The sequence below is a fragment of the Eleutherodactylus coqui genome, chromosome 2, assembly GCF_035609145.1.
Source record: "Eleutherodactylus coqui strain aEleCoq1 chromosome 2, aEleCoq1.hap1, whole genome shotgun sequence".
Lineage (NCBI taxonomy): Eukaryota > Metazoa > Chordata > Amphibia > Anura > Eleutherodactylidae > Eleutherodactylus > Eleutherodactylus coqui.
The window spans coordinates 120947218-120968176 of record NC_089838.1 but is presented as its reverse complement, the minus strand read 5'-3'; the positions used below and the strand labels follow the sequence as shown (position 1 = coordinate 120968176).

At 41.8% G+C, this 20959-nt stretch overlaps 1 protein-coding gene across 1 annotated transcript in view; it reads right to left on the bottom strand.

Annotated features, from left to right (window-relative positions):
* Positions 1-252: 252 nt before the first annotated feature.
* The window catches only part of LOC136610023 (dynein axonemal heavy chain 3-like), a 1175415-nt gene continuing 1154708 nt past the window's right edge, over positions 253-20959 (bottom strand). The window contains exons 81-85 of the mRNA XM_066589293.1: positions 18369-18461; positions 6094-6273; positions 5782-5892; positions 2862-2919; positions 253-729 (exon numbers count right to left, since the gene is read on the bottom strand). Coding sequence (XP_066445390.1) covers positions 584-729; positions 2862-2919; positions 5782-5892; positions 6094-6273; positions 18369-18461 — 588 coding nt within the window. The 3' untranslated portion in view covers positions 253-583. The remainder of the gene's footprint in view (positions 730-2861; positions 2920-5781; positions 5893-6093; positions 6274-18368; positions 18462-20959) is intronic.

The following is a 20959-nucleotide window of genomic DNA, read 5'->3' as shown; positions in this document are numbered from 1 at the left end:
ATACTGATGTGTGAAAGCAATCTTAGACTTTGTTTTAGTGAGCTTATTATACAGGTTTTTCAGTTAAATTCTCAGGATAGGTCATCAAAGGTTGAAGGCTGGGGTCCATCCCTTGGGACCCCAACCAATCAGCTGAGCAGGTGCGTGTTGTCAGTGCCACAATAACAGAGTTCGGAGCCTCTGTGCCGACCTCTGTGTAGTGGTCGCGCTGGTAACTGCAGGCACGACTCTCATTGATTTCAATGAGAGCCTGCAGTTACAAGCATCAGCCACTACACGGAGGTCGGCGCAGAGGCTTCTGCTCTGACTCCTGTGTATTTGTGGAGCTGACAGTTTGCGCCCGCTCAGCTGATTAGTTGAGGTCCCAAGCGGCAGACCCCAGACGATTAACTATTGATAACCTATCCTGACGATAGGTCATCAATAGTATTTCCTTAAAAACTGCTTTAAGTTTCTTGGGATACCAGAAATCACAATTTTAATTGTCACAATTGCCTTTCTAGGTAGAGAAATCCATGATCTATAAACAATAGGCACATATAGTCATCCAAACAAGTGCTCCTCTGTATTTTTCTGTCATCCACTAATAGTCCAGCTGACAGAGGCAAGCCACACCTCTGATAACCCAGTGATTTGGGGGTTTGTCCGTTGGCAGATTGATAGTGAGGACATAGTTTGTAGAATGTCCTGTTGTGGAGAGATCTCCACGACGAGCGCTTGTCTTGTAAACTGTGAAAATGGTAATATCAAGAATCCAACATGAGGAATACAAACAGATGGTCGTTTAACAAATGCAAGCAATGTTTAAAATGCATTAGCATCAATGTTTAATATTACTAGATAACGCAATGTTCGCTACAAAACATAAAATGTTTGGAAAAATGACTGTAAATGTTTTAAGAAATTTCAAGGTGAGGATTCGACTTGAACTGTTCACCGTCCATGGCTCGGTCTTCCACGTTTTGGGGACATGGCAATAGTCAGACTGGTAAGCACTTGATATGAGCGTGGCTCAGCAATGCTTGACTCTCCCTAGTGGCACTGTTGGCTGAAGCACAGCAGCACTAGACTTAACATAGGAACTTTAACCTGGCCCGACAGGTCACTCAATGTATCAAACTCAAATTTTATGATCTAAGGAGGTGATGAGGATGTAACAAATCTAATGACCCCAAAATCATCCACCAAAGGTCATGCAAAGGGGTCAAAGTAGTGCAAGAAAAAGCCTGTAGACATTTTTATATGGTATGTATACTATGTTCACATCTCTGCTTTCGAGTTCTATTGTTCGGCTCCGTCCTAGAAGCAAAATAAAGGAAAACCAGAAGTCCCCTCATCCAGAACTGACCAAGACAGACCCCATTCATTATAATGGGGTCCATCCGGCTTCTGCCTTGTCACCTGTCATTTCCTATCACAGCATGCTATTTCATCTGGGATTGTATGCTGGATCTGTGCTGGAGCCACCAGTGCAGATTTGAACATAGCCATAGCCTGTGTCACACGGATATATTTGCGCAGCATTTTGTGCTCACAGAATTCACATGTGCATATTTTACTTGCATTTCATTTGTGCTAAAACATTTCGCAGCATGCTCTATTTTCCTGTGTATCTGTGCAGGAAAATAATACATATTAAATTAATTACACTAATTGCCCATTGCAATCAGTGGGGGTGTGCATGCATGCTTTTTTGTGTGTGCAATTATACACAGCCAGCGTGTGCAAAAAATACAGTAAAACACGCACAAGCATACGCCAAAACACAACCCCATCATGCAAATACGTGAGTAATTTCGCTTACGCCTGTGTGACACTGGCCTTAAATATAGCCAGCAAGGTGGAAGGAACTTTTACCATTTTTTTTGTTTCTGTCCGTTTTCTTTTCTGTATTTGACTACGTGGATGAATTGCAGAAAAAGCCAAACCTCCACTATAAATAATCCTCAGTAATCTTCCTTGCCCTCAGGTCATCTAAGGGTATGTTCAAGCAGCAGAAAATCTGCACCAATTCTGATTTGGCGCAAATTCTGTATCACATCCATACCCCGTTACATTCAATGGGAATCTGTGCCGTGGTCTGAACTGCCTAGATTTTTTCTGCACATAGATTTATAATCTGCATACGGAAAGAAGGGAAGTGGCATGTGACTTTTCAATGCAGATTCCTCCTAATCTGCATCGGAAATTACTCTGCCGTACAGATTTGCTCATTGAAAAGGGCTAAATCCACGTGTGGTTCCACAGGTGTACATGTGCATAGCTGTGGCGAAAAAAATGTGGCTAAGCCATTGATTTCTGAAACGGTTTTCAGGGGCAGAATCGGCATGAAAAATGTAACTCCAAAATTTAATAATGTTTTTTGGATTTTTTTTAGATGATAATTTAAACTGTTTATAGCATGCTAATGTGGTAGTAGGTGGCTGTATAACACTACTTCCTAGGTGCTGTATGTCAATATTATGTGAATGATGTATAAAATTATTTTGTACTGTATAGCATTGTTGAGTGTTCAAGACAATGGCTTTATTACCTAAGTACTCTTTGGCAGTATTGTGTGGAAACCGCTTGGTACTGTCACATGATACTGCATATTGGAACTATCACTACTTTACTTTCTGTATTACTACACTTTAGTTACCAAGCTCTATGCATCTGACCATCTCTAAAACAAACTCCTGTAATAAAAATAAACAAATAAATAAATATAAATATATATATATATATATATATATATATATATATATATATATATACATATATATATATACATACACACACACACACGCATGTACTGGCTACTACTTTAAGTTTAGTCAACTATCCTTATAACATTTGGGTTTTTTGGGTTTGTACTTTACCTGGGCACTGATAAAAGGAATCCATTTGACCAGCCTTTTCTCCAGGAATAAGCCATATCTTTAATATTGGTGTAAAGGAAACACATCGGCTACATTATTTGAAAGTTGTTTATCTATTGCACAGCTGAATTCAGAAAATGAATGTGAGATATTGAGGTTGTGTCTTAAACTGCCTAAATCGAATACCTTATCACCTTAAATATGCATCCTTACATACCGTAATTAGCTAAATACTTGTAAAACAAGTTATTTTTCTGTGTTTGAAAAAAAAAAAATCAAACAAAAAGCACAATTTATTGTGCCCAAACCAGCCTATAGCATTCCTAAGTGGCTATCCCCTCTGAGTTCATGACCAGGCATTTTATGGCAAGCCAAAAAGTGTTTAAAAAACAGTGCATAGGGCTCTAAGTTTCTTCGAGAGACTTCAACACTAAGTGGTACATTAAGCTGCTCCTAGGAGGCAGTCTCTGAGTTAATTTTTCAGACACCCAGCAGGGTACTTTCAAAAGAGGTACAACTGTATTTCCTCAGCAATTGGGCCCTTGGACAGTACCTTGTGTTGCATAGTTTACATATATTCTATGGGCGGCAGTCTTGCAGACTCTATGAGATGCATGAAAATTTTAGGTGCAGGCCTTCCTGATTGTCTATCCATGCCAGGTTTTTGTTCAACTATGTCAACCTGCTAGAACTCATGTTCTTCCTGATAGTCTCAGCTGGGTCATCAGAGCCATGGAATCGACTTAATTTTGTCTTTGCTCAGATAAGCTTGTGAATACTCTTTGGCTTCCATAGGTTGGGGATGAATACCTCCAGCTGTTGTTTCCTTATAGACTTGACAACATCATTCACAGTAGTACTAGGAGATATCCCTCTTCCAGAGAGTTATGAGAAAAAAAGCAGGATATCGACTGACCTGCTAAGCCAGATTCAGTTGTTCTCAAACTCTTGGAAAGTATGCAGTCATATACAAAAGAAGCCCACTGGGTGGGAATGTTTAAGGACTCCTTTCCCACTTTTGTGAGGCTCCTTGTCCATAATTATCTGTTCCACTTTGTCCATTTTGAAGTCCAAACAAAGCAACAAACTGTCCTGGTAATGTCCTAGCAAACTTTGACATGGGTTAATCAGAGTTGTACTGTGTATTGAAGCACAGGCAGGATCTCTTTTATGCAGCACTTGATGGGAAGGGTTCTGAGGCTTCATAGTTTGATCTTCTAGTTAACTTTGTCCAAGTGATCTTGCTGTAGATGAATGCAGAAGGGAAAGGGGTCAGAGGAAGCCAGGGCCCATTTGCAAAGACCATTGCCTGTGACTAAGTCTTTATAGACTTGCTTGATCTCTTCAATGAGAACACGTAATCGCACCACTATGTTCCAGAACAGTTAGAAAAATATCTCATCAGGCCAACCAATATTCTACTCAGTACTGATGAGGGACAAGAAGCCCAAAAGAGCTGTTTACAGATGGGTGTCTCTTTCCTTATGAAGGGATATGATTTGCCTGATATGAGATAGTATTCAGCCTTCTGGAAGAGATCTAATTTGTATATTACACTTTCTGAAAAAAGATCAGAAACTAGAGGAGGTCAAGATAGAGGAAGTAATTTCTATCTGTTTTTTTATGATTTCAATTAACTTGGTCTCCTTCTAAATTGTGAAGCTAGGGTGCTAGGTGACCGATAATCTTCTGGCTCCAATGACAACACCAATGTTTCATAGCACAGTGAGTGAATTGGTTTTCATAGTGTTAGGGCAACAAAAGTGGTAACATGAATTTAAAGGGGTATTCCCATTGGAGAATATCCACAGGTTTTGTCTATAAAACTAACAGACTTGGGTTCCACCTTTAGAACCAGCAATTGTCTCTAATTCTGGACCCCATTGCCTTAGTGCAGCTGAATACAGTAGCCTGGGGTGGACTGAATTTACAAAAACAGTTGAGCAGGTTGTGCTATGGCATTTCCATAAGTCCCATAGATGTCAATGGGAGTTATGCATACAGTGTAGCACAGCAAGCAATGCTGCTTCTGTAAATCAAGAGCTGCAGAAATAGTGTAGCTTGCTGCTTTCTTGATTCCCATTAACTTCGATGGAAGCTACAGAAATAGTGTAGTGAAACTCGCTCGGTTGTTTCCATAACTCCTGACCAATCTGGCCACTGCATTCAGGCCAGTCGGGGGCAATGGGGGCCGGAACTAGAGAAAGGTGTGGGTCCCAGAGGTTTATCAGACTTTCATGCCATGAAAGTCTCACATGGGAATACCTATTAAAGCTTTAAAGACTAATGGGCCAGTGAGTGAAATTAATGTAGTAAATTGACAGCTATGCCCATGCTTGAGGACCTTACAGTGCCTATGAGTATTTAACCCTTTCCAATCCACTGTCTGACGTCTAAAGACATTATGATTTAAGGATGTACAGCTCCGATGTTGGAAGACGTCCATCGGGGTTCTCTTACTGTACATTGCCAGTCTCTCTGCTGATGGAGCCTATCCAACGTGTCATGTCATGCAGTACTGGCTTTAGCCTGCAGATAGCGCCATTGTATAACGGCAGAAAAAGACTAAGCCCCCTAGGAAAATCAAATTGGATTGGAAAGGGTTCAATTCACCAGCACTTATGCACCTCTCTGTGGTTTTTACAGACTAACAAATACAGTTTTTAAAGATTAATACCGTATCAGTATCATCAATATTTAGAACTTAAAAAATATGACATGAAATAGCATGAGCTATGCCCTGCCTGTTGCAAGCTGTTGTTCTATTTTAGCAACCACAGATTATTGCTGGTCTTGCAGTAGAATTTATCCTCGATAGCTGGATGTAATCCACTTGTTATTGAGGAACATGTAGAAAACTTGACTGCACTCAATCACACGTAAAATTGTGTATATTTTACTAATTTATGAGAAAGGATACAATAGGCATGCTTTCATATAAAACTTTAGGGAAAGATTCAGCAATCATGTGTTTGTCACAGTCCCATCTTGCTCCTTCCATGTAGAGTCCAGTAATATATATGCCATCAGACTGCAAAGGAAAAAGATAGAGGGATGACTGATCAGTTTAGTCACCAATCAAAAATCTTATAAATGAACTTACCATAATTTCTTTTGACATTATATGTCTTTTGTCAGTAATTAAACACCTTAGATCATTTACATTCGTGTATTTTGTCTTATTCATACATTTGTATACAACACTTGGAGAACAATTCGAGTAACTTATTACCGGAAAAGCATCAATATCCTCCACATGGTTATAATCTGTTATCTGAATCTGAAGTCCTAGTAAATCTATAGGGGTCTTATACTTTCTGGCATAGTTTTGCAGCGCTCCTGTCAGAAAAGACTGAGTGAAGAAAAACCCAGAAATCCAGAAAACGTTTGGTGTACCCCTTTCAATCCATTCCTAAAACAAAAGAAATATCAAATTAGTGAAAATGTTACATTTACATTAATAACTCTATAAAATCAGTCTTTCTGTTAAAACAATGGAATTACAATGGCGCTAAATACCTTTGTATCACATCAGTTTGGAAACAAGAGCCTAAATTACAGTCTTATAATATGAGTTGAGCAGAAAAATATGAGATGAAAGACGCCATGGACTTCAGTTATGAAGAGCAGAAGGTAGAAAGCAGGAATATATTTTTACTTACTATTTTGAGTTTCAACTTGCCGTTTGCTCAAGGTTATGGGAGCAAAGGGAAAAAAGGCATAAGTAGAAGAGAGTTGCTGAAATTTGAAGGCAAGAGCTGAATGCAAACTACATAAATGTTATATCTAGATCTGCTACATTTTCCACAATCATCCTAATTCATATTTTTCTTTCTTTCCTAAAATACTAACCAAATCAACAATTAGGCCAACATATTTAGTATTCCTATTGATCTGGTAATAGGTTAAGTCAGGGGTCCCCAACTCCAGTCCTCAGGGACCACCAACAGGTCATGTTTTCAGGATATCCTATGGTAAGAATACCTGTGGCAATGTCTGAGGCACCGACAATAATTACATCACCTGTGCAACACTGAGGATATCCTGAAAACATGACCTGTTGGCGGTCCCTGAGGACTGGAGTTGGGGAACACTGGGTTAAGTGACCAGTTCATTGTGTAAAAAATAAGGAAAAGAAAGTGTTAAAAATTCAGTTCACATCATTTCCATAAAAAATAAGTAACTTTATACATTGTATGAGTTATATTGTACCGCTCCTTAGTTACAATCTGTATTCTAGTTCGAAGCTGCATTTGCTGAATTCACAATTCTCCTGGTTACTATTGAAATCTGTTGACTACCTGTTGACATCCATTCTTCTAATAGTTGAAATGATTTCCATACTTTGTTTTAGAAAAAGAGTTAGTTCCCAAAATGTATTGCAGTACAATTTAAAGAGAGTCTGTCAAACTGAAAATGCAGTCCAATCTGCCAGCAGCATACTATAGAGAAGGAAGAGTTGAACAGATTGATATATACTGTAGATCAATGGGAAGAAATTCAATATAACGGGTAATTTAGTCACTTAAATCTCAGCTCATTCACAGCTCAGAGGTCCAGTGGGCCTATCAATGATTGACAGCTATTTCTATATGAACAATCTTCTAAGAAATCCTTGCACTCACTTTAAGCCCCTTTTACATGACTCAATTATCGTGCAAATCTCTTGTTAGATCGAGGGGTTTGCGCAATAATTGTACTGTCTGAATGAATGCAGTAAAAGACCGATCTGTGATAGATCACTGATTGGATCTTCCATGCAGACCTATAAATCATCATTAGTCAGCCACTACATCGTACTGTGAAAGCAGGCTGTCACCTATGAACGACGGCCTGTTTACTGTAAAAGGAGGCAGGTGGGCCGAAACATTTCCCGGGCTGCTCCACCTCCAGTCACTGACCGATGATCACTCACATTGGAGCGATTACTACTGGGATGGCTGTCAGGCACTGAAGTGCCCAAAAATCATCCCATGTAAAAGAGACTTTACTGCTTAACGAACTTTTATTGCAAAAGAGCAAAATTATTTAAGATATGTTTCAGCCCATCCATTTTTTTTTCAAGGAAACGGGAGGGGATTCAGTGGTGGAACAAATGGCGGGGCTCCATAGTCATGTGTGGTGTGGTCTACCTACATTAGCAGCACGCCACTGTGAGTGCATGCATCAGGAATAACACGATACATGACTTCCATCTTGCATGGATGCAGAGGGGGAAAATTGGTGGAAATGCATCAGAGAGGACTATAGCAGTACTGAACTGTGTAAATGTGATTCCAGCCTCTGTAACACAGTAAATAACTCCCTATTACTTCCAGCAGCCATGTCTGTATACATATCTGATTCTCTCCCTCCTCCTCCCCCTCAACTCTGCTCTCCATTGAGTTCTATGGGCAGCATGATTTGTCACCCTCCTCCACTTCCCTAAGTAGTCCACCCATTATAAAATTAGACTGGACAAACTACTTAGCAGTGCCACTAAATGCATTCAGCAGTGGTTTTCAGCGCTCACACCAAGGGAACGACAGGGAAGGTAAGTCTAAAACGTACATTTCCGGACTCCACCAGTTACCTACTTCCAACCCATAAGCTTAATTTACAGGGCTAAAATTAGGTGACAGATTCCATTTAGGCATAAATTGTTTGAAAAGTTGGTGACCATTTAAAGGATTAAGCTGAGTCCTAAATTCTGCTGTTTGTTTTACAAGCTATTAAGATGGATTCCGATGAATTTCCCTGCTCTCCTCGAAGAATAATCCAATTCATAGAACAGTTGCTACTCAAGGAGAACAAGAGGGATAAACAAAGTAAAGACCCATTTACACAGGATGAATGTCGGGCAGATGATGCCCGACACTCGTCCCTGCACATACGTGCTCCCGTGCTGCTACACAGGAGCGAGTATCGCTGACTCTTTGACACATCGGCCAGCAGGGGGCCAGGACGGCTGGTGGAGATTTCACTCCTCTCGCTCCCCCGCCCCTCTCCATTTACTTTACATAGCGGCTGTTCAGTACTGAACGGCTGCTGTTTACACTGAGCGATCATCGTTCAGCTCATCATCCATTGTTTATGCTACATAAACGATGGACGATGAGCTGAACGATGAGCGTTCAGTGTAAATAGCAGCCAGCCTTTCAGTACTGAACAGCCGCTATGTTAAGTGACTGCAGAGGGGCGGAGAAGAGAAATCTCCTGCAGCCTCCCCGCTGCGAGTCAATGATACTTGTTCCTTGCAGCAGCACAAGAGCTAGTACGTGCGGGGACGAGTGTTGGGCATCGTTTGCCTGACATTCGTCCTGTGTAAATAGGCCTTACGAAGAAAAAGAAGAAGCAGCTCTCCAATGCCTTCTGTGAGATCTGCAAGGTTTATTCAATCCCGAATAAATAATAATAGGGAATTCCTGTGTAGGTCATATGAGCTTATGTTTCACATGTATGTAAAAATTGCACATCTGTTACTGTAGGTGCAGTTCCCACTAACATCCTGGCCTACATTCCATCTCAATGGACCTCAACAAGTGCTAACCAACTGGAACTCTTGATGGAAAAGAACCGAACACAGATGTGAAGAGAGCTGTAATGCTATGATAATGTACTTCAGATTTGCTACTTCCAAATGAATAATAGCAGTAAGGGCATCATGTTCTTACACAAGCTAGCTACACAATATGGGATGCTATCGTAGAATACAGTAACTGCAATGTGCCGATAAATTATAACAAATTGCAGTTAAATTAAAGATGATTTTTAAAAAAAATTTCCGACAATTTCTACCTAAAGAGTTGACATAATGTTTTCGAAACTACACTATAAACATGGATTCATTAGAATCAGAGACAATAACTTCCTGGGAAAACTAAGATTCTTATGAATATTAAAATAGTATTCCTTGTACAGTTTCCATGGAACACTGGTTACACATTAAGTATATTACAGAAAATCACTAGGATATGTCAAGGCATTGAGACTGAAAAACAGCAACCTATGGGATCCCTCCGAACCCAAGAAAAGAAAAGGAGCAGAAGGACCTTTGCCTTTTTTTCTTGCACAGCAATGTTCCCGGCCAGTCACTATTCCGTGAATTGCAACAAACAGTTGCAATCAAAATCATATAACCCCCATTGCAATTTCACTTTATTTGTAGAGATGAGCGAGCACCAAAATGCTTGGGTGCTTGTTACTCGGGACGAAATTTTCGCAATGCTCGAGGGTTCGTTTCGAGTAACGAACCCCATTGAAGTCAATGGGCGACCCGAGCATTTTTGTATATCGCCGATGCTCGCTAAGGTTTTCGTTCGTGAAAATCGGGGCAATTCAAGAAAGTGATGGGAACGACACAGCAACGGATAGGGCAGGCGAGGGGCTACATGTTGGGCTGCATCTCAAGTTCCCAGGTCCCACTATTAAGCCACAATAGCGGCAAGAGTGGGCCCCACCCCCGCACTGTCAGCGTAAAGATCGTTCTCCTCTGCCATAGCTGTAACAGCTGTGGCAGAGAAGAACGATGTTTGCCCATTGAATTCAATGGAGCCAGCAATACAGCAGGTTCCACTGAAAGCAATGGGCTGCCGGCGATCGCAGGATGAATTGTCGGGAAGGGCTTAAATATATAAGCCCTTCCCTGCAATTCATCCAGAAATGTGTTACAATAAAAATATATACCGGCGTATAAGGCGACGGGGCGTATAAGATGACCCCCCAACTGTCACCTTATACGCCGGCAATACAGTGGAGCAAAGAATAAAAATCATTACTCACTTCTTCTGATGTTCTGCGCCGCTCCTGCAGGCTGTCGCTTCCTCCTGGTCCACGGCAGAGCATTGCTTTCTGGACGCAGGGCTTGAAATCCCCGCCTCCAGAAACACAGCCAATCACAGCCATTCAATGACATCATTGTCATTGGCTGTGATTGGCTGAAGGCACGTGTGTTTCTGGAGGCGGGGATTTAAAGCCCTTCGTAGAGAAAGCAATGGTCTGCCGGGAACCAGGAGGGAGTAACAGCCTGCAGCAGCACTGCAGAACATCAGAAGAAGTGAGTAATGATTTTTATTCTTTGCTCCACTGTATTGCCGGCGTATAAGGTGACAGTTGGGGGGTCGTCTTATACGCCCCGTCGCCTTATACGCCGGTATATATTTTTATTGTAACACATTTCTGGATGAATTGCAGGGAAGGGCTTATATATTTAAGCTCTTCCTGACAATTCATCTCGCGCACGCCGGCAGCCCATTGCTTTCAGTGGAACCTGCTGTATTGCTGGCTCCATTGAATTCAATGGGCAAACATCGTTCTTCTCTGCCACAGCTGTTACAGCTGTGGCAGAGAAGAATGATTTGTCTTCTATATGTTCTCAATGGGGTCGGCGCTGCTGCCGCCGGCCCCATTGAGCGCATATAGAGAAGAGAACAGAAATCGCAAATCGCACATAGGTGCGATCTGCGATTTCTATGGCCTTAAGAAGGACCGTTGGGGTTCTTGAAACCTAAAATACTCCTAACGGTCTCCCTATAGCAGCTCCACCAAGATATCACTTTCCCTGAGCTAATGTCAGAATGCATCTGTGGCGAGCCGTGGGCGGGGCAGATTTTAATACTCGGGTGACACCTAATCTCGCCAGCCACTCACTGCAGGGGGGTGGTATAGGGCTTGAACGTTGCAGGGGGAAGTTGTAATGCCTTCCCTGTCTTTCTATTGGCCAGAAAAGTGCGCTAACGTCTCAGAGATGAAAGTGAAAGTAACCCGAACACCGCGTGGTGCTTGTTACGAGTAACGAGCATCTCGAACACCCTAATACTCGAACGAGTATCAAGCTCGGACGACTATGCTCGCTCATCTCTATTTATTTGCTAAATTTACAAACTTTCAACTGTTTGTCAACAAAACAGACACAAACAAGTTACATAGTTCAACACAACTTATATAACTAGTAACTTCTCCAAATTGAACCCAGAATGCCACTTTTAACTCTTTGCGTCAGGTGTCGGTGTATGAAGTGGGCCTGAGAGCAGAGACTGCTACATACTTGGCAGATGTCAGCCATCTTTGACACCTGATACCCACCGGCAACAACCCCAATCAGCATTCACGCTGATCGCTGCTGCTAATTGCCGCTATCACTTGTGAGATTGCGTGGTACTGTTTGGTTGTTGGGTCATTCCATGTCAGAATATTAGGCTTCAAAGTGCTTTGGTTCACGAGCTACAGGTCTTTATCTAGGGGGTTGTCTTGTGATTACAGCACGCAAAGATGAAGTGAAAAATGAGCAGAAAGGAAGCGCAACTGCTGGATGCCATGTCAAGCTGTAGCATGCCGGCTGATCAACAGATCCTATGAAGCAGCTTAATGACAAAACGCAAAACAAAAATTTCCCATCTAGAAGGTCTGGGAACAAAATGAAAAACATCAGATCTTGTAGAACAAAAAATTCTCTTTCAAATAGAGCAAAAAAAAAAATGGAGTAAATTCCGATTTTTGCCTCTGAAAAAAGGTAAAAATTTGCATAAAACTGTTTTTTGCCATTTTTGACTCATTGTATCTTAAGAGCAATGCATCCTTTTGGGTCCATAATGGGAATAATGAGAAACATTTCTATGGAGTACACATTGATAAATTCATAGCTGAGTTGGATTGCATTGATTATAAGTTATTACTGCTTAAAATATGAGTTTTATTTTGCGCGATAGAATTTTCAGCTACTTTGACATGCAATGGTGGCAGAATGATGATAAGAGTGGCAGTCTGAGGAGCTTAGCTGGATTCAGCACCAAAAGTTCTCCTAGTGTGTAAAGTTTCATTGCTCTAGAGTCATTGGAACTGGCTTGGCAATGGATTGAAATCGCCACTTTTTTCAGGTTGCGCGCTGTAATCACAAGACAACCCCCTAGATAAAGACCTGTAGCTCGTGAACCAAAGCACTTTGAAGCCTAATATTCTGGCTATCTTAGTTTAGGGTCAGGTTCTATCTTTGTGCAAAGTTTTATTGAAATCTGAGATGGTCGACTGGGAGCGTTGGTTGAACTGACATGGAATGACCCTGTTATTGCAACCAGAGGCCTTCTGAAGGCCAGCAGGACTGCCATAAATGATTGCCTATCAAGGCATGCCTGTGACACATCTTGGTAGACTGCCTGTCAGAATACAGTATAATGCAATTATACTTTATGAGTAATCAAACTACTATACTGTACTATGATTAAACAATTGTAAGTTCAAGTCCCCTGTAGAGGCTCAGAAACTATGTCAAAATGAGTTAAAAAACAAAGGTTAATAATTAAAAAAAAAAACATTTTCCAGTCATCTCATAAAAAAAAAAACATCTGAAAAAAATTGGTATCATTATGTACACAAAAATCCACATTATTAATCCTGCATGATAAAGGCTGGTTTATGCGGGCAGATGAACACTCAAAGATCGCTCAAACGACAGTTTGAGTGACAGCTTTGAGTGATCATTTTGCATAAAAATTAATTGGTATTTAAGTAGCTACTCAGCTACTTAAATACCAATTAGGTATGCAAATGAAGCCTTCACTGAAGGCAGCTAATAGCCCAAGGCTATTATCTGCACTCAAATCCTTTGTTCTCCACATATCCAACAAGAAAATATGTCACAGCAGCACTCCTCAGTTCAACAACCACCTTTGTTCTCTGGACTGAATTTAACGATCAGACAGCAGTGCCCGAAAAGCGGATGAAGGGCAAACATTTACACGCACCGATTATCACTAAAACGATCGCTGATTAGTAGAGATGAGCGAGTATCCTCGCTAAAGGCAATTGCTCGAGCAAGCATTGCCTTTAGCAAGTACCTGGCCGCTCGAGACAGAAGGTTCGGGTGCCGGAGCGGGGGAGCGGTGAGTAGTGGCAGTCAGCAGGAGGGAGTGAGGGAGAGAGATATCTCCCCTCCGTTCCTCCCCGCTCTCCCCCACAGCTCCCTGCCTGCCGCCGGCACCCGAACCTTCAGTCTCAAGCGGGCAGGTACTCGCTAATGGCAATGCTCACTCGAGCAATTGCCTTTAGCGAGTATACTCGCTCATCTCTACTGATTAGCGATTTTTTTAGCGATCATCGGCTGGTGTAAATGGGCCTTAACAATTGTCAGAAAAACAAAAGATACCACTGAAAAATACAACTTGTTCCGCAAAAAACAAGACCTCATATTAATATGTAACTGGAAAAATAAAAGAACTATGATTTTTTTGAAATTGGGGAGGAAAGAAGAAAATGAGAAAATAAAAAAGGGCTAAAGCTTGAAGGAGTTAACGACTACTGCAGTCTCAGAATTATTCAGCCCCTGAATAACATCCCTCATAGGAGCACACATTTTCACATCAGGTGTTGTTACAAGCACACCCAATGCCACTAATCAAGGGCTTCATTAGTTTCATCAAGAGTGCTTGAGCTAAAACACATCATATACCTGGACTGGCTAGGGCATTGTTGACTGTGGCATTTGATTGCATGTTAGAAACATGGCTACGTGTACTTTTACATGGGCTGACAGTTGCCCAAGTAATTGTTTTCTTGTCAGAGTCACTCAGTTTTTAGCTCGCCTAAAAACTGAGAGACTGTTGGCACATTTAAACAGGCAGTCATTTATCTATGAATGACTGTTTGTTTACTCTGAATAGAGGCGGGTGGCTTGAAGAGATCTCTGCCTCAATTCAGTGAGCGATCATCATTTCTGTATAAAAGCACAGGAGCAATAATCATTGGGTAGGCAAAGGGACTTTGCTATGAGCCCTTAGGGGAACATAGGAGGCACCCTTCATGGGAAAAACCCTGGGACAAAGGGTTTCTGCCTAGCGACAGCACCCCCTCTGATTGGCTGCCATTAGCGACTTTAGAGATAATTTTGGCAATTGGAGGGGACTAGCCAGGTAACTGGAGAGAGAGCGCCCTGGGCATTGGTGGAGTGGGAGGAGACAAGTGAAGCCCGAGAGAGCGGAAGGACATAGTTGGAGTGGGTCGGAGGAGAGGAAAGAGAAGAGAGCAGGAAGACTTCACCCGGAGAAGCAAAAGCTGTACAGGAGTTGGGAGTTGTGATCTGAGAGCGCCTGGAATGAGAGTGGAGTCCTTCTCAACCCTGCCAGAAGGAACCTGGGACAGGGTAGACCCCGTGGGAGCTAGAAGGAAGTCGGCCATCGCAACTGTGAGTGTAACTTGTCCCTGTGCAGGCAGAAGTCAGAGGGTCCACAGTAGAGCCTACACCCTTACCTCCCTTCCTCCACAAATCACCTACAAGTCCAGCAACCACTTAAATTGGTTTGGCAGCATCACCCCATTCGTTAGGAGAGTGTCAAGGAGTAAATGTACGGCATTGCAACTGTTAGGAAGTCACTGGAGATTTACTGTTTGCTAAATTGCTAAGTGTGAATTGTACCTAGTCTGAAAGTTCAAGTAAACTGTGTGCCTTCGGTTTTACTAACACTCTTTGGACTGGTCTCTTTATGTCTTCAGCGCGACACCTTCATTAAAAGACACTGGAGTCACACCGAACTTAAACTAATCATCAATTGCACTAGCCAAGAGTCCTATTGCAATCCCACCTACTGCATGAGCCACTATTTTAGGCAGAGTAGCAACCACTCAAGCTTCGCCTGCCAACTCTGGCTTCCAGCACGCCTGACAGCCACCCCATGTAAAGGTTAAAAGAGGTTACTGTCTTGTACAGACAAGGAAAGAGATTCAAGAAAACAGCAAAAGCACTGGATGTTCCTAGAGATGCAGTTGGAGGCTCAGTTTGCGAATTAAAAGTGGCACTACCTGGATGTGGCAGAAAGAGGAAGCTATCACCAGCTGCCACCAGATTCCTAAGGGGGCAGGTAGTCAAAAACCCTTGAGTGGCTGCAAAAGCAAGACTTGGTGGTTGAAGGCACAGAGGTTTCTGTTTGCACAGTAAGGCACATATTAAACGCTAAAGGTCTTGATGTCTGAACTCCAAGACATACACTTCTACTGACCTAAAAGCAGAACAAAAGTCAGCTGCTATATACTCAAAACTATATAAATAAGCCAAGTTCTGGAATTCTGTTCTGTGGAGTGATGAAGCAAAACTGCAACTTTTTGGGCCCATGGATCAGCAGTATGGCTGCAGGAGGAAAAATGAAGCATATGCTGAAAAGAATACCCTGCCTAAAGTGAAGCATGGCGCTGGCTCAGTGATGCTCTGGGGCTGCTTTACTTCCTCTCGGACTGGAAACCTGCAGCATGTGGAGGACAAGATGGATTCAATGAAGTATCAGAAAATCCCAGGAGAGAAATTCACGCCTCAGGGATGCTGTCAGAAGCTGGTATCTGGCTATGTATTACATTTGCAGCAAGTCATAACAGCAAAAGAGCGCTCTACTAATTACTAAACATGCCTGTCATAAACAACCGAATAATTCTGAGACTGCAGTAGTCATTAAAAGTGGCATTTTGTGTACATTTTGGAGAAACCACTTGTTATATTAGTTGTGTTTAAATTATTCTTTATTTTTCATTGTTTGGGTGATTTTTGCAAACAGCTGAAAATTGTAAATTTGGCAACAAAAACTAATTTACAATGGGGGTTGAATAATTTTTGTTGCAACTGTAGAACTGTTCAGCTGGGTTCATACAGGCAGACCGGATTCCGCATGCGGGAGGCCTGCAGTGGATTCCAGCTGTGAGTCTGACCCTGAGCACCATATTTTGCTATATTGTGGATGACCGCGTTAGCTCGCCCTCGGTCATGTGCAGTACAGTTTTGTTTTTTTGAATGTTTGTATTTCCCACGCTGTCGCTTAGCAATGACGTGTGTATCCGCGACTCTTACGCAATATTAATTGCGTATGGGCTGTGGGGGTCTGATGGGCTCCATTGACTTCAATGGATGCTGTCCACATTGAATCTGCGGCAAAAGATTGTATGCATGCTCAACTAGTGGAATAAGCAATTCATATATGCAAGTGTGAGCTCGGGTTTTGCCGCGAATGCCGCCGATCGCAGATTCTGCAATTAGAATCCACCCACGTGAGCCCGGCCTTTAGGTGTATGTGTCTGCGCTGCAATCCCCTGCACATTGGATGGCCAGGAGTGTCACTGTGCATGAAAAAACTTTCATACAGCTGTAGTGCTAACCAGCCTTTAGTCCCTTTATTCTAAGAATGTATATGAGTCTTGGCAGTTGGATCCTCAATGATTAAAAAGAGTTGGCATATATTAGCTTTTTAGCTTTCCATAGACAAGAAATAGTTAACTGCTTTTTGGGAGCATCTGGCTCACAGCAGTGCCTGGTAGGTAGACATAGCACAGTTTGAAGAAGGATTTGGATGACTCGCACCACAGTAAACTTGTAATTTACTACTGCTTCTGAGAAGATTGTAGCTCTCTGTCACTCACAATCCCTTGGCAGGCTTCTATAGAAAGGTTTGATGTGTAAACACTGTATTAAATTATTGCCCACACAGTTCAGATATCCTAAATCAAATAATGTCTCACTACTGTAAAGCTAACGGCAAACATTAACCATCCCAGGAATAGCGCAAGGCATAAATCTTCCAAAATGAGGGTGTGTTAAAGGAAATCTGTCACCTACTTTTAGCACTATAAGCTAAGCTTATGGGCTAAAAGTAGATAACCTGCTGAGTCAAGGGATTTAAGTGTTAGGCCGAATGCACACGGCCAAATCAGATTCTACATGCGGGATCCCACAGCAGAATCCAACCTGGTGCCTGGCCGATGACCCTGTGTACCTGTCCGGATTCTTGTTACCTGTAATGCGGATGTGTCGGTCGTCGCAATTGTGCAGTACAGCCGTGCCATCACTAGGTGATGACGCAGATCCCGTGGCCTTTCTGCAATGCCATTGAATTTAATGGAATAGACCATGCTGCAATTTTCCTTCCGCGAGTGGAAAATTGCAATTGACTTCCGCTCATGGACAGGAAAAAAGCAATTTTCAAAGCAAGTCTATGGGCAGTATTTGTTGTGGAATCCGGAGACAGACACCCGCTTCGGATTCCGCAATGCAAATATGCCCGAGTGCATTCGACCTTATCCCTACCCATCATTCCTCCTGTGTCAGTGCTGAAAAACGCTGCTCAAGTAGCTAAGTAGTCCACGAGTTCTAATTTCATAATGGGCGGACTACTTAGCAGGTCGTTCAATGCACTGCAGCGGCGGGCACTCACAATGAGGGAGCAATGGGGGAGGTAGGTATATCATTAACATCCCCAGACTCCATGGGTCAAATACTTTCAGCCCATAAGCTTAGCTTATAGGGTTACAAGTAGGTGACAGAGTCTCTTTAAGCTGTTGTTACAAGGATTCTTAATTCCCAGGGAACGTTTGATACACTGGAGGTCATGAATCTGCTTGAATTTTCATAAAATGATTTCCTGCAGGGTTCAGACACAAAGTGTTCTGTTTATGCAAATGTAAGCACTACTACAGCAGTAGAAATATATCTGGATATGCTTATTTTCTCTGCAAAGTAGAAGTAGATGACAATAGATGACATTCTTCCCTTTAAGATCTCACCTTGAAAAAATTCAGTCTTTGCAAAAGATCCGTTATGTAACTCCCTAAAGGCTTCAGTGATGGGTATGATCTGGCTGACCACATAGAAGGAACCTAAAAGTAAAGTACAACTGACAATGACTGAACAATGATTTGTGAGTGCTTGTCTTGCGCTGCTAAGAAACATTTAGGGTTCATCAAACGTTTTTCTTTTTACCTTAAAATACTTTTATGACCATTTACAAATGTAGACTCTGATCACACTAGTGTCATGGTGTTCCACCCATAATGGCGTCATTACCACCAAAATAGATCAAAATGGACTACAACAAATCCTGACAATTCCCACTGACTTACAATGCATCAATTGTTTTTTTTTTGCTCGAATTTGGTATTTTTGATGGCAACAATTGAGCTGCTGCTACACTTGATGGGCAACCCCCAAAGGAATGAGAAAAACAGGGTTGTTCAAAGAAAACTCTACTACCATTCTTCTATGGGTATTTTCTTTTTAAAGATGGCTGCATATGGCTGTACAAGTGGGTGCTGATAAGTCCTTGGCTTTTTGATCTTCATTTGTTTTCACAGCAATGAAAGTTATGGAATATGAAAGCTCAATCTTTGCAATATTTTATAAGCAAATTTTTGCACAATCTTGTGTACAAGTGTTAAGGCCCTTTCATGCAATGGTTATCACTCAAAATTCATCCAAACGGCCAAAAATGAGCCATAATCGTTACATGTAAGTGTGGGTATCGTGCACTTTTTGTTTGAACAGTAGATTTTACTTCAGTTAAAATCCATCGTTCAGCTGCTGAAAGACTGAGCAAATATATTCCATTTGAATGTATTTCGCTCAGCTTTCAAAAGACTGCAGGATGTTCTCCCCTTGGCATGTCTACACTGGTCATGAGGAGAATAATGCAATGTGTCGGCAGCTGTTTACACAGCTGGGAGTGTGTTTAAACACAAGCTGGGCTCTACAAACAACTCGTGCAGGTCCTTTTACATGCAAATGAAGATGATAAAGTGTTAATAGCTATTAACACTTTATGCAAATAAATTGCTACATCTTTCAATCTTTCAGTCATTTGAAAGATTATCTTTACGTGTAAAATGGTCTTTATGCAGGTTGGAAGTCAACACGGCAAAGTTTGCAGCAGATTTCAGTGGAAGGAGAGTAGAGCGGTAATAAAGTTCCTGTTTCTGAAAGGGATGTCAGCCAAAGATATTCATGGTGATATGGTGCAAACATTAAGTGACAAGTGCCCTTCATACTACACAGTAAAAAAAAATTGGTTGCCCAATTTAAAACCGACCCCTTCAACACCAATGATGTAGACAGTTCTGGAAGACCTCCAGTTGTGACCTTTCCAAAAACTACAGACACCATCCATGACATGATTCTGGAAGACTGTTAGATTTCTGCTAATACAATAGCTGAGGTTCTGAACATTTCTAGAAAAAGAGTTGGGTCCATAATTCAAGATCATCTGGACACGAGGAAGGTGTCTGCTAAGTGGATCCCAAAATGTTTCAGATCAGAATCATACATGAGTGCAAGCCTTTCAAAGAATTCTGTAGCATTTTCACTAGAATGATGATGTTTTCCAGTCTTGACAGGAGAAGATGAATAAGATATGGATTTTTATGTATGATCCTAAGTTAAAACAGCAGTCAAAAGAATGGAGACACAGTGGTTTCCTGTGTTCAAAGAAGTTCAGAGTGCAAAAGTTGTCATCCAAGATGAGGATGCCTTATAAGTCTCCTCAGTCATTTTTCAGGTGTCTTCTCACACCCCTTCTGTGTGCTCTCCTTGGAGAGAGATGATGCCATTCGCTGACCCACTCATCCCCCAGGTGTCTTCACACACTTTTTGGATGCTCTCCTTAAGGAGAGATGACATCCCTCTTGACCCATGTCACAGGCCTCTCACCAGCCAACCCAGAAACCTACTGCACAATGATAAGGGGGCTAACAACCTGAAACAGCTGTATGTGTATGGTTTTCTAGCTTGGATTCCTGTTCCCAATCATTGTTTTACAAACTTGTTAAAAAGTCGTACATTGATTTGAAGGAATCCTTTCAGCCAATTGGTGGTGCTGCAGATGTATTTTTCCATCTTCTGTATTTGCATATTACCCAGAGGAGCATGCATGGCCTTATAAGTCTCCTCACTGACTTTTCAAGTGTCTTCTCACATCCCTTCTCGGTGCTCTCTTTGGGGAGAGAGAGACTATGCCATTCCCTGACCCACTCACCCCCCTAGGTATCTCTACATACTTTGTGGGTGCTCTCCTTAAGGAGAGATGACACCCCTCTTGACCCTCTTCTGAAAGAAAGATTGGATAATGCTTGTGCGCTACCTTTCACAGTACTCTAAATCTACTATCATGGCTGTCTATTACAAAACATTTCTGGATAAATTCACAAGTCATTGTAGTCTAAAGACACAGAAAGTTGACCCAAGTTGTTGTGTTCTTGCACAACAATGCCTTGTCCTACTCATCACTCAGAGCAAACTGGCTGACCTGGTCTTTGAGATACTAGATCATCTGTTTTACAATTTGAATATATGCTTCAAGGGAACCAAATTTACCTCAGTTTTTAAC